This window comes from Epinephelus lanceolatus, chromosome 8 (genome assembly GCF_041903045.1).
Source record: "Epinephelus lanceolatus isolate andai-2023 chromosome 8, ASM4190304v1, whole genome shotgun sequence".
NCBI lineage: Eukaryota > Metazoa > Chordata > Actinopteri > Perciformes > Serranidae > Epinephelus > Epinephelus lanceolatus.
This window is the reverse complement of record NC_135741.1, coordinates 3,144,650-3,158,051: the sequence shown is the minus strand read 5'-3', so window position 1 is coordinate 3,158,051 and position 13,402 is coordinate 3,144,650. Positions and strand designations below refer to the sequence as shown.

Genomic DNA, 13,402 nt, shown 5'->3' with positions numbered 1-13,402 from the left:
TATTATACATGCATACTCTTATCATGACGGCCCACCAGCAGATGGAGACATGAAATATGAGAATTTTCAATGGCTGTAATATTCATCCATTGTGCAAAATAAGAAAGATCATGTTGGCCAATACTGATGATGTGCCAATATTATCATGCATCCCTTGTATCCATGAAAACAACACTACAAAAAGGTTCAACAGAATAAAATTGTAACTTATCTGGCTAAGAATTCTTTTTTCGTTACCTCAGAATGAGCCATTTATACCCACATCATGGATGTATAATTAGATCTGAATGAGAAGTTTCTAGCTTCCAGAATCACTTCCAGTGTATGCGGCCCACTGAAATTGCATTTCTTGGCTTGATGAAAATTCTGCAAAAATAATATTCATAATAGACAGAAACCTTGTTTGCAGTTCAAGGTGTCCTGTCAACAGTTACAGAAATCTCTTTTATAACGGTGGTCTATGGGGAAATTGCTGTTACGGGCTGCAGGAAAGTTTTTTCACTGCAATACTGCAAATGGCTGCTGGGAAAAAGCTGAGTGGCGTTCCTGGGAGCCTGATCTACATATGCAGCAAGTCCTCTTCCACAAACTCTGCCATGTTGTTTCTACAGTAGCCCAGAACAGACAAACCAAATGTTGGGTGTAGACAGAGCCACTTGCATTCTTGCATTGGCTACTGTAGTTCTCCTACACGCTCAGCCAAAGTTTCCATTGGTTGCAATCTGTAGCCTCACCACTAGATGCCACTAATTCCCACACACTGGAACATGAAATGTTCCATATCCTTAACATCATTAACCAACACTTCTTTTTAAAGAAGATGATGATACTGTAAGGACAATGTGAAGCTGAGACAACAAGGTATTGAAGCGTCATCTTGGGATAAATTATTAAATCTGAGCACCACAAAAGCATGATTCATATTTTAATTTTCAAATGCTGATAAATTGATTGTTGAGCTGAAATTACTTGCAACCAAAAACCAGTCTTGGCCCCCGATAGAAAAATATTTTTGGTACCTATACATTATGTGCATGTACATTAGCTGACACCAATGCGAATGATCATGTATTCGCTGCATCTATCTGATCTGGAAAAGCTATCTGTCCTCCTTCCTTTCACTTTTTTTTTTTAAGTTTTTGGTGGACTTTTTTATGATCTGATGTCATACAAATGGTTCAGGCTTCAGACAATTACAGTCTCTCAGCTAATGACTCATACAAAGCTGTTTTGGGAGTTTTGTTGGGATGATGCGCAATTCTGATTTTCTAAACTGAATATAACCTTTTTAAACTTAATTTCCCACCCAGTTCCTTTTTCTTATTCAGTGTTCTACTTGTTGAGAATTGTGTGTGTTACATTATAAGAAGATATTGTTTAATATAACACTTTATTCATCTCCCCAGCTTTATCAAAGGCAGAAAAGCCAGTGAAACAAAATACTCTGTTTCCCAGACTGCACCCTGTTTGGCACCTTTTAGCGTATTCTCCTTCTCCAGCAAGATAAAGGGTCACATACAATATGCATCATGAAATACAGTTGAAACATATTATAATTTCTGACTAATTTAGGTTTATACTTTCAGATATACTGGGACACTATCAGGGGAGCGTTCACTGATTTTGTATAAATTATCAAATGAATAAAGAATAAATTATTGGGAAAACTGTCCAATGTCAACAATCCTTATTTTAAAGTCCCAATCCAAGACAACAACACAGCGCCCCCTGCTGAAACCCTGTAATCCACAAACACTAAAGGCTTTAAGCAATTTTTGCAAAACACAAAGGTAAAAAGACACCTGTAGTTTTTGTTATGATGGCTTATTTAAAGTCTTTAAAAAAGTTTACTGTAGAAAGTAAAGTCTTCAGTAACCTTCACTAATGCACTTTTCACGGTCAAATAAATGCTGGATTGGGGCTTTAAATTACAACAAATCCCTCCCCCTGCATATAGTATTTCAACCATAGACACACTGACACTCATTAGCTATTGCACAGGTCATGCATGCCTGTCTAAGACACAGAAACTGCACCATAATAATGCTAACCACCTCTCAGTTACACCTCATGGCTTGTAATATGTCAACAACCAAAACAATGGTACAAGTGCTTCTTGTGCAGAAAACAAAGTGGTGCAAGACTAGTGTGATTTTTGGAATATAGTAAAAGGACTCGTCGCGTTCTCAGGCTTCCTAAAAGCCTGAACTGTCCCATCGACCAATACCGTACATACTGTTAGCATCGAGCGCTAACCCTTGTCTTAAATTCACAGGCACTGTTCCCTTCACGTCTGGTCCCTGAACCATTTGTCCACTACAGCAACGCACAATTCTTACTCACGATTTGACACGAACACTTCCTCTGCAAGTCAAGAACTACACAAGTGTCCTCTTGGCCACCTCTGAAGGGCACTGCGAAAGGAAGATGGAGGAGATTTTCACCAAGATGGCAGGACTTCCAGTATGTGGGAGTTTGTCTTCAGCTTTGAGTGACTGAAAACGCCGTGATTTACGTTCTTGGTGTGGTCACTCAGGTTTCCCAGGAGCCCCGACGGGGAACAAGTTGCCCAACAAACGTCTTTCAGTAAGTATGAGAGTCTTTCTACCTGCGGGGGAAGTGGATGTGAAAATAACACAGGCTGAGTAGTTTCCTCCTCCCCGCTCTCAGTGCTCTCTTCCTCACTAGGCGGCCATTTTGATACGTCTGCATTTGCCCTCCTCCTCTCCTCCTCCCTCTCCTGCTCCCTCTCACGACCGCCCCCCGGTGGCTCGCTGCGGGGTGGCGGACCACCGTCCGCTTCTGCCTCCTCACACGACCGTGCTGATCCGGCTGACGGGTTTCGATTTGGGGCCGCCCCCTTGCCCTGCCCCCGCCCCTGGGTGCAGGGAGTGCTGGGCGTTGGACGGGGGTGGTAGGGGGGAGTGTGGAGGGGGAGGTGGGATGGAGGAGATTGGCGGATATTGGGGCGCGTAGGGCTGCGGAGGTGTCTGGGTGACGAGGCGCGCCGAGGGTGTCTGGGGAGGTGGGGTGGAGAAGATGAAGTGGGTGGAGGGGGAGGCGGAGGGGGAGGGGCTGAGGGGGGAGTGTGTGTGCACGACGTGGTTGTGAGAGTGTGTGTGAGCGTGGGGGTGGGGCTGGGAGTGCGAGATGGTCAGCGGGAGCTTGCCGCCTCCACCCGGCCTCGGGTGCGAGTGGTAGAGTCCGTGCGGGGTAGTAGGGGTTACGGGGGAGTGTGGCGACAGGGGCGGCGGCGTGATGAAGCCCAGGTTGTAGCGGGGGTGCTGGCCGACACCGTGTTGCATCCTCTGATGCTGCTGGGTATGAGAGGGAACGCAGCCGGACGGACCCTGCCGCTGGGGTGCAGAGAACCTGTGCGTGAGGGCGTGGTGCTGGGGCATGTTCTGCATGTGGTAGCGGTGATGGTGGTGGTAGGGTGGGGGCGGTGTCTGCTGCTGCTGATGCCCAGTAACACTGACTCCTCCTCCTCCACTGTTGCCGTGGCAATACTGAGCGTGCAAAGCCTGGAGCTTGGTAGGCCCCCCTCCCGTACCTCCTCCCCCTCCAACTCCTCCCGAGTCCGACTGCACGAGGTTGGGCGATGGGGAGGGGCATGGGGAAGGGGAGGATGGGTGGGGGATGGGAGGCGCGGGGGCGGGGTAATGGGGGGGTGATGATATCATCAGGGGACTCGGAGGACCCTGAGGAGTTGGTGACGTCATCGTCAGGGGACCAGGAACTTTGCCTCTGCGGCTGCCGAAGAAATTCCCCAGCAGGCCGCCGCCAGTCGGTCCGCCCCCACCCGCCATCCCTCCTCCGGCCCCAGCCCCTCCCCCGCTCACGAGTGGGGAGGTGGTGATCCCCCCCTGATTGTGACAGAGCCCCGGCCCACCCCCCACCCCTGTACCGGGGCTCTGAGTAGGGCGGTGTGGCCGGTAGGCTGCTGGAGACGAAGGTACCATCATGGGGCTGTAGGATAGACCCCCAGCAAGCAGGGGGCGCTGCTGGTGAGGCCGAGGGCTGCTAATAATGGAACCCTGAGAGGAGGAGGAGGGAGGAGAAGAAAAGGAGTGTGATGGGAGAGGGAGGAGAAGGACAAAGACAGGCGGAAAGAGAATGAAATACAGAAGCAGACTGGCTTCTAATTAGTTTACAATATTTAAAAAGGAAGCCAACCAGTGGTTTTGGTTAAAAGATTTAGATTAGTTCAATATCAACTTGGCAGCCACTGATTTTTGTTTGTTTTAGTATTTCTGTACGCCAACACGGAAGTTTGAATCAAGCTGGTTCGCTCATCAAAAAGCCTATGGGATTTTTCTACTGGATTTTGGATTATTGCAGAAAATAAGCTCTGTGGCAAACAAACAATTATGACACTTACACATTTTGTTCAGCAAGATAATCTTCATGAATGAACACCACTTTTATGATTATTGGAGCCTAAATGCAATAACCAGATGTAAAAAGCTATCGTTAGGCTAATACGGAACTACACTACGGTCACATGACTTAACGTCACCACCATAACAAAACTGTAAAGCCGTGGTCGCCTTTTACAATGGTGTCTTCACATAATGTCTTTAAGAGCAGAGGCAGTTTTGAAAAGTATTTCTTGACCTCAGTAGAATGGTGCAGGAATAAGTCCGAAAACCCGGAAATGAGTTAGCATTTTTGCTACTCACAGTTCTCTCGTCTTGAAGTTTCAGGGTTTTTGGTTAGACGCCTGAAACGAGGTCTGTGGTTAAAACAAGCTGAAGAGACTTTCACGTTTTGTTCTACAACATAAAATACATCAGTAAATACCCAATTCATGAACTTTGAGACTTCTATGTGTCTTTCAAAAGATGGTTGCTAACAAGTGCCTAAATGAGACCACAGAACGTCATCACGCCGTGTCGTGTTCATTGGTACTGATTATCCTGCTGAACAATACATGTATGTATCGTAAGCTTTTGTTTTCCACTGATTTTTATTTTCTGCAATAATCCAAAATCCAATGGGAATATCCCACTGGCTTTATGTCTACGGAACAATGGTGAAGCTAACTTTTAGGTCAGCCTACAAAAAATGTCATCCCTGCAGCCCTCTGTTGGATGCAGGAATAATGACATTCCCATCAGCCTCAGCTGTACTTTGTGTTTACTACTAATTAGCAAATGTTAACAAGCGAACACACTCTGAACTGAGATGGTGAACCTGCTCAACATGAGCACACCAGCATTGTCATTGTAAACATACTAGCATTTAGCTAAAAAAGCCTAGGTGCTTAAGTTCAACATCACAGAGCTGCTGTCATGGCTGTAGAATAATTAATCCTTTAATGCAATAACGACCACATTTATATTCTTAAAACTGCTTCTTGGACTTCAACTATGAAATCTCACATCTGAGTTTAAAGTCTTTGCAAATGAATTTTCACTGTACATAAACTGAACTGGAATCAACAGCTGCTTGAAAGATAAAATAAAATCTTAAAATGTCATGTGGTTTGTTTTCGGTGAGTTAAACGAGCAGACTTCAGTACAGACATGCAGGAGAGGAGAAGAAGAATGAGTGAAGTAGCAGTGTAATCTCATCCCTACTCGTCATATTTTGACACGCAGGGAGAGACCTAATGGAACACAGCCTTTTTTAACATTTGTCTTAATGCAGAAGGGGTCCGCTGCAAATCATGTGAGTCACCTCAGGTGAATAAAGAAGGGTCTGTTGTTGGGTGTAGGCAGGAAAACTGCTTGGGTGAGAAAACGATTTTTTCTGACGTGACTCAATTGACATAACTAACAACTGACGTAATAACCTAACACTGACAGACAGAACATGAACACCGGTCTCCTGGGTTAAAGTCCTGTGCTTGTTGGGCCCACCCGCCTCCGCTCCCACCTGCCCAAATTGGACTTCTGCTCTGTTTATGCCACATCTGGTGCTCTGAACATCTAATAATGATGTGGATGGGTTCTCTTTGGAGTTTGTTGAAAACCCAGTGTGTCTCATACTAACACTAAAGGGTGCCCCTGGCATCAGTATAGTGACACAATGGACACTGCCCAAGCGGCGAATTTTAACGCCCTGGGAGTGAGACCAGGCTGGAAGTCGACAAAGACAAATGGCAGCACTTAGAAAATGTTCTTAGGATTGGGAAGGCATGACCCGCCTTTCTCTACCTCTGACTGGGTAGTGCTCCTTGCCTTTGTTGGTTGGGTTTGTTAGGTTTAGGCAAGACGAGTGTGACTGGTAAGAATGTCATGGTGAGCAAATCAGAGGCAGAGTAAGGCAGGAAAAAAACTCTTGCATCAGGGACGACCTCTGTTGCATGCCACACTTCCTCTCTGTTTCCTCTGTTTAACTATCAAATAATAACCATCTAAAGCTGGATCTGTATAATGGTTCTCCAAAGATGCACAGAAACTTCTCGAGGCGTACACAGAGCCTGTGGGATCATGTTTCAGCCTTTTACAGAACATTTACACGAACATATTAACAAACACATTCAGCTTTAGTGACTCAGACAAACATGCAGACAGTCGTGTACGTGACATGTTGTGGCAGCATGCTGGGAGGTCACATCATCATCATCAGCATGCTTTCAGCCCCGCCCCCGACAAACTTACTTCAATAGTACTGTCCAATGAGCCGACACTGTTCCTACGACCCCGCTTCCCTGTTACCCAATCAGAATGATGAAGGGTTAAAAAGAAATAGTTCCAACAAATGTTCCCGTAAAACCACATTTTACACTTCTGTTTGTCACAGTTTAAACAAACAAGATACAACATGTTCTGTGCTTTTACTTGAGTACTAAAGTAATATAATTGTTTTACTTAGGATTAGTAGTAGGATTTTGAAGTAGAATTTTGAATGTACTTTTCCTCATGATTTACTGGGTTTACATTAGCAGTGGGAATCTTGAGGCACCTCACAGCTCGATCAGATTTTGATTCAGAGGGCTATGATGAAATTATAAAACAATAATTGATGAAACTTGAAGACGCAACCTGTATACAGTGTGGCTCATGCCCACGTTCCTTTTCCCTTCAACTTCATAGAAGCTAAAATGCTTCCATGAGATAGTTTTGAAGCCAGGAGGATGCCGGATTGGATTGTATCCATTTGTGTTAACACGTTTTACGTCCGTTATGTTTCACCATCGAATTGACCTATGGCTAAGTCCCGCCCTCAAATGCAATGAGCCAATCACAGTGCGTATAGCCATTCCCATACACTGGGACATTCTCTGCCTGGACGTCCATTGAAATGCATCACAGAAAGTCAGTTTCGTTCAGTTTTATGAGCTTTTTCTGAGATTTGAAGTTTAAAAATGGTCAAACGGTGTGCATGGGGTACATGTAACTCTGACACAAGGTATCCTGAGAGGCTGGGCGACCAGGTGTATTTTTTACACTTTAAACCACATCTCAACCGAGAAAAGTGTCTCCTTTGGATAAAGTTGTGTGGTAACGTTAGACCACAACATCAACTCAACGTGAATAAGATTAACAATGATGTCTACATCTGTTCTAAGGTAAGTCAACATTGTGTTTGAGGCAACATATTGTCACTTTGCTGGAAAGAAATATAAAGTTATCTTTAACATCTCTAGCTAACGTTAGCTAAAGTTAGCCTAACGTTAGCTCCTAGCTGCGTTGTTCATCATGTCACCTTGTTTGCTGGGAGTTCATTAGCCTATTTTGTTCTAGTTTTGTACTTTGGTGATGGTACATCATTGTTAGCTGTTGTCCAAAGGGCTCTAGTTAAGCTAACGTTAACTTCTGGAGCTTAGCTTCATTAACTTATCTGTAATGGCAGAGATAACAAAGGTTGGCAAACGTTATGCTGAATGATTCAGTGTAAATACTGTAGCACCAAACTAACGGAGAGACACTCTTGGTAAAGATGGTAAAAAGGCCGTTATCCTTTTCTCATATTCTGAGCCAAAAACCTTAACTTCAGTGGCACTTTAACTTGTTGTCTTTAATGGTGACGGCAACCAGATGCGGTTCACAAGCGTACACTGTGACCTGTAAATTTTGGCTTATAATTTAAGCTTTTCATCGACCTTCTCAACAATAAAATGATGAATATATCCCTCCAATGCGTAGTTTAGGCCCTTTTGGTTACTTCTCAATGACATCTGATCGTTATGTCCCCAAAAATCATCAGTTGCCTCCTGCGAAATGCCGTGTACTCTGACACCTGCCATAGCGCCGCTCACTGAATGTTGATAGTTTGTGCCATAGACTGCAAGTGAGTGGAGGGGGGCGTGGCTTAGCCATAGGTCAATTGGTGCAGCTGTAAGGAACATTTGGCTCTGTCTTACAGAACTGCAATCATAAAATTGAGAATTGGATCCTAAATTTCTAATTAATTACTTTTCTGCATCGAGACATAATCTTCAAGAGAAAATCTCGATGCAGCTAAGAATCAATTTTTCCCTCTACCCTCAGTTCAGTCCCTCCAGGCATTCGCAATGCTACGATCTCACCAATTAAGGCAAATTCTGCCAGTTCCTGTGAATTCTGTGTGACCTTGAAATTTTCACGATCCTTCAAGGCATTAACAGCTGATCGGCAGCGATTAGCTGTAGATGCCCCCAACACCACCAACCATCACATATAGATTCTAATTCTGTGGGAAACACTGAATGCTCATAATCATAGGCTTCGAACCTGAGACTTTTGCAATTTTAAGTTGCCCCCACAATTTTATTGCAAAAAAAAAACACTACAAACATTGTAATATTTTAGAATGTGCTGTGAAATCAGACATTTCAGACCACAAAAATCACAAAAACAGCAAGGAGGAAGTTAGTTTACATAACATACTCCGAATAAAGATCCAGAAAAATCAGCACAAACACACAATGGGACAGATGGTGATATTAGTTGATTGAAAATGACATCTACTAAAACTGATGAAATATCAATGTATCACTAATCTTATTAATTACATCTGCTTCGAGTGTCTTGTGAACAGCAGTAATTATTAAGGTCAGTTTCTACAGTAAAATCACCCTCTCATATGTCATGTTGCAGTTCTTGTATTTGTCCACTAGGTGGAGAAAGAGCACCACAGCTCTACCTTAGACATTCATCTTACTGTATTATATTACCATTTTAGATTTCATCACTATTTCATCAGTTGCATAAGACCACAGATGTAGGTTTGCTCTGACTCACTGAGTCATAATAATAAACTGCAGCAGTAAACAGAAACGGTGAAAAATCCCATTTGCAGAATCTCCGTCACGTCAGGATACCACAAAAATATGTACACTGATATTCAACAGGCAAAAACAAACTGTAGAGGGCCCACATGTGTACTTGTACTACTTCATCTGTCCTCACCTGTCTCTGAGAGGTCTCTCAGTGAGGAGCTGAGTGCCGTGCGTTTAAGTCCGTCCACAGATGCGTACGTGTCATCAAGGCTCGGCCTACCCAGAGTACCGTTCATCACTTCGCCCTTTCCGGAGCCAACGTTGGCCCCTGCCGTCCCGCCTCCTCCTGGTCCTCCCCCTGTCAACACACCTGGACGCATCACACCTTTCTGCTTCTCGAGCTCGGCTGGAGGAAGAAGGAAGAGAAGAGATGGTAAATATCAGACCTTAAGAGAAGTGGAAATTAAAATACAGTCTTGAGTGAAGACAGTCAGTACGAGCTGATCTTCAACTCCTATAAGTACTACTACTGCTGCAACCACTACTACTGGCTACTGCCACTCCTGTTACTATTCATTTGGCAAACATTTATGCATACCTGCAAAGTACTTCTACTACTGCTGCTGATTTTCTACAACTACAACAAGAAGTACAACCACTACTGCCTCTGCTATTGCTACTAGTACTGTAATGTTACTACAACCACTACTGCCTCTGCTATTGCTACTAGTACTGCCAATACTACAACTCCTGCTGCTCCAGCTATTGCTACTGCCACTGGTACTACTACCACTACTACAGCTACTGCTATTAATATGACTGTTACTGATTTTCTAGAACTGCAACAGAAAGTACAACAACATGTGTGTCTGCTTTGATTACAGCTACTGATGCTAATACTGTAATGTTACCACTATCACAACTGCTTCTGCTATTGCAACTGCCACTAGTACTACTACCACTACTACAGCCAATGCTGCTACACACTACAACTACTAGTAAGTCTGTCATGATTACTTTTATTGCTAATACTGTAATGTTACTACTGCCACTATTCCTATTGCTACTACTGCCAATACTACTCCTGTTATTGCCACTGGCTCTACTAGCACAACTACAGCTACTTCTACCAATATTACTGTTACTGATTTTCTACAGCTGCAACAAGTAGTAGCCTACAACTACTTGTGTGTCTGCTATGACTACTGCTACTGTTGCTAATACTGTAATGTTAAATAATGCCACTGCCTCTGCTATTGCTACTGCCACTGGTACTACTAATACGACTGCACTGAACTACAACAAATACTACAACTACTAGTAAGTCTGCCATGATTACTGCGACTGTTGCCAATACTGTAATGTTACTGCTACAACTACTGCCTCTGCTATTGCTAGTACATACTAATACTGCTGCCCTTGCTATTGTAACTGCCACTGCTACCTCTACCACTACTGCTTTTGCTATTGTTACTGCCACTGGCACTACTATCAGTACAACAGCTACTGCTATTAATGTTACTGCTGCTTGTTTTCTACAACTAACAACTACTTTTGTGTCATTACTGCTACTGCTACTTCTAATATTACTGCATTGATTTTCTGCACTACAACAAGTACTACAACTCTGTGTGCTTCTGCTATGATAACTGCCACTGGTACTACTACCAGTACTTCAGCTACTGCTACTAATATTACTGCTGCTTATTTTCTACAACTACAACAAGTAGTACAACTACAGTACTTGTGCGTCTACTATGATTACTACCACTGTTGCTAATACTGTAATGATACTAGTACCACTAGTATGGTACTGCTACCAGTACAACAGCTACTGCTACTAATATTACAGTTGCTGATTTTCTACAACTTACAACTACTTGAGTGTCTGCTATGATTACTGCTACTACTATAACTGCACGGATTTTCTGCAATATCAACAAGCACTGCAACTACAAGTAAGTCTGTCATGATTACTACTACTTTTGCTGATACACACATTCTAATAATGTTACTACTACCACCGCTGCCTCAGCTATTGCTACTAGTACTGCCAATACTACTACTACTGCTACACTTGCTACTGTAACTGCCACAAGTGCATCTACACTACTGCAGCTACTGCTACTCACACTGTAATGTAACTACTATCACTACTGCTTCTGCTATTGCTACTTCTACTGGTACTACTACTACTGCAGCCACTGCTATTAATATTATTGCAATGATTTTCTGCAACTACAACAAGTACAACAACTATTCGTAAGTCTGTCATGATAACTACGACTGCTGCTAATACTGTAAGGCTACTAGCACCAGTATTGCCTCTGCTATTGCTACTAATACTGCCAATACTACTACTGCTGCTTCTGATGTTGCTATGACCACTACTATGGTTTGCTGTTACCAAAGCTATGTCAATTAACAAATAATCTTCTTTGTTTACCTCAGCTCCAGAAAGAACTGACCTTTATTTCTTTATAAAAACATATATTTCATTCTAGTAATAAGCCTCTCTTAATTAGCCGTTGATGCTGTATACAAACTCAACACGTCCTCCATGTTTTCCTCTTGTCTTTATTAATTTACTGTAATATTTAGTTTCCCTGACACTAATTCTACCAGAGACATGTTGTGATAATTTCTCCTCTCCAACAGGAAAAGCGCTGTTAATTTACCATCAGTGAAACCCAACACTAATTTGGCTTTTAATTTGACATAATTTGACAGGAAGTGGTCAGTGTCTTTAACGACACATCAACAGTGATTGTAAAAAAAACGAGTGGAGTAAAAATAACATTTCTGCTGTGCTTGAGATTATGCTGAATTTATTATGTGTTCCATATAGTCCACTTTATTTAAGCCCTGTCCATATTTTATGCCAGCACCTGGCTAACAAGTGCTGTTACCACTGCGTCTGTCATTCCTATTACTACTGCTATTCTATTGGTTCATCTGCAGCCTCTGCTATGACTCCTGCTTCCAGTGCTAAAATACTAATAAATACTAATTCCTTTCAGTTCACTGTCACTCCAGTGATTCCACCACAGCGGTCCTTGTTACTACTGGGATTATTACCACCGCTGGTACAGCAGCTGTTGTGACCACTGCTGTCACTGTATTACCATCACTGCACTGTGTCAGGATCACTTACACTCCACCCTGTACTTCTCCATGTCCTGGACCTCTGCGATGCTCTCTCGGAGGTCAGAGGTGAAGCGTGCTCGGTCCTGCTGGCTCGGAGCCGTGAAGACGATCAGCACTTTCCTCTCTCCTCCAGGGTTCGCCGACGTCAGCCTGATACCGTGAGGGTAGTCTGGGTGAGACGCCACACACACACAAAAACACAAACACAGACACAGACACACACACAGCACATGTTACACACTGTGAGCCAAATGCCTCGACCTCGCTGTGAAGAGCTGGACATCGAAGCTGAAAAGACACGCTCAGTACTGTGGGCCAAAAATAGATGAGATGACGTGTCATGATTTATTTTTGACAAAAACAAATTAATCTCAGTGGTAACACGGTGTCCTCTGGTGGTGTCTGTACACATAAGAGGACGCCACGTTACCACTTCATTACAGTACCATCTGATGTGAATGATAAAACCAATAACGGGTACTGTACTGTACTAAAATATCTTTAAAAAGCTTGTTTACTCAAGAAAAAGAAATAAGTAAATTGTGATCTTGGGACAAAAGAATTAAAAAAAATAAAACCATTGAAACCAATTAAAATATCTGTATTTGTACTCAAAAATGGGCGGGGTTTAAACAAGAAATGGTGGAGCATTACCAGAACATGATACTTCATGCCTGAAATTGACATGGATTGATCAGAAGTTCAAATATTTGTGATTAGAATGATTACAATTCTTTACCGAACGATCTCAGAATTGAGCTTCAGATCATTTTTTTCATCTCAGGAGTAACAGATTGAACAGATTTTCCCACTGCCCTCTTCAAACCAGTGAGAAAAGCTCAGACAAAAATACAGAATCTCTCACGTAAAATAAGAAAAACCGTTTAAATTTCGTCAGATTAATTTGTGTACATATTGGACTCTGACCCTGGATCAGCTGAGTGTAAGACACTGATTGAGAAAAAGGCTGTAAGAGCCTTTAAAGATGGACTGTCACACACACACACACACACACACACACACACACACACACACACACACCTCTTATTACTTTCCGCCCACATGATACACACACAGATACATTAACGTGCACCCACTCACAGA

At 43.1% G+C, this 13,402-nt stretch overlaps 1 protein-coding gene across 9 annotated transcripts in view; it reads right to left on the bottom strand.

The window, feature by feature from the left end:
• Window positions 1–1,772: 1,772 nt before the first annotated feature.
• Window positions 1,773–13,402, bottom strand: part of LOC117258600 (IQ motif and SEC7 domain-containing protein 1-like) — a 259,415-nt gene continuing 247,785 nt past the window's right edge. For 8 of the 9 annotated variants that reach the window (XM_078169733.1, XM_078169732.1, XM_033629637.2 and 5 more), the window contains 4 exons: window positions 12,306–12,467; window positions 9,342–9,557; window positions 6,609–6,658; window positions 1,773–4,037 (listed from right to left, as the gene is read on the bottom strand). In XM_078169733.1, coding sequence (XP_078025859.1) covers window positions 2,811–4,037; window positions 6,609–6,658; window positions 9,342–9,557; window positions 12,306–12,467 — 1,655 coding nt within the window. In that variant the 3' untranslated portion in view covers window positions 1,773–2,810. The remainder of the gene's footprint in view (window positions 4,038–6,608; window positions 6,659–9,341; window positions 9,558–12,305; window positions 12,468–13,402) is intronic. The other variant, XM_078169736.1, reaches the window with a different exon arrangement.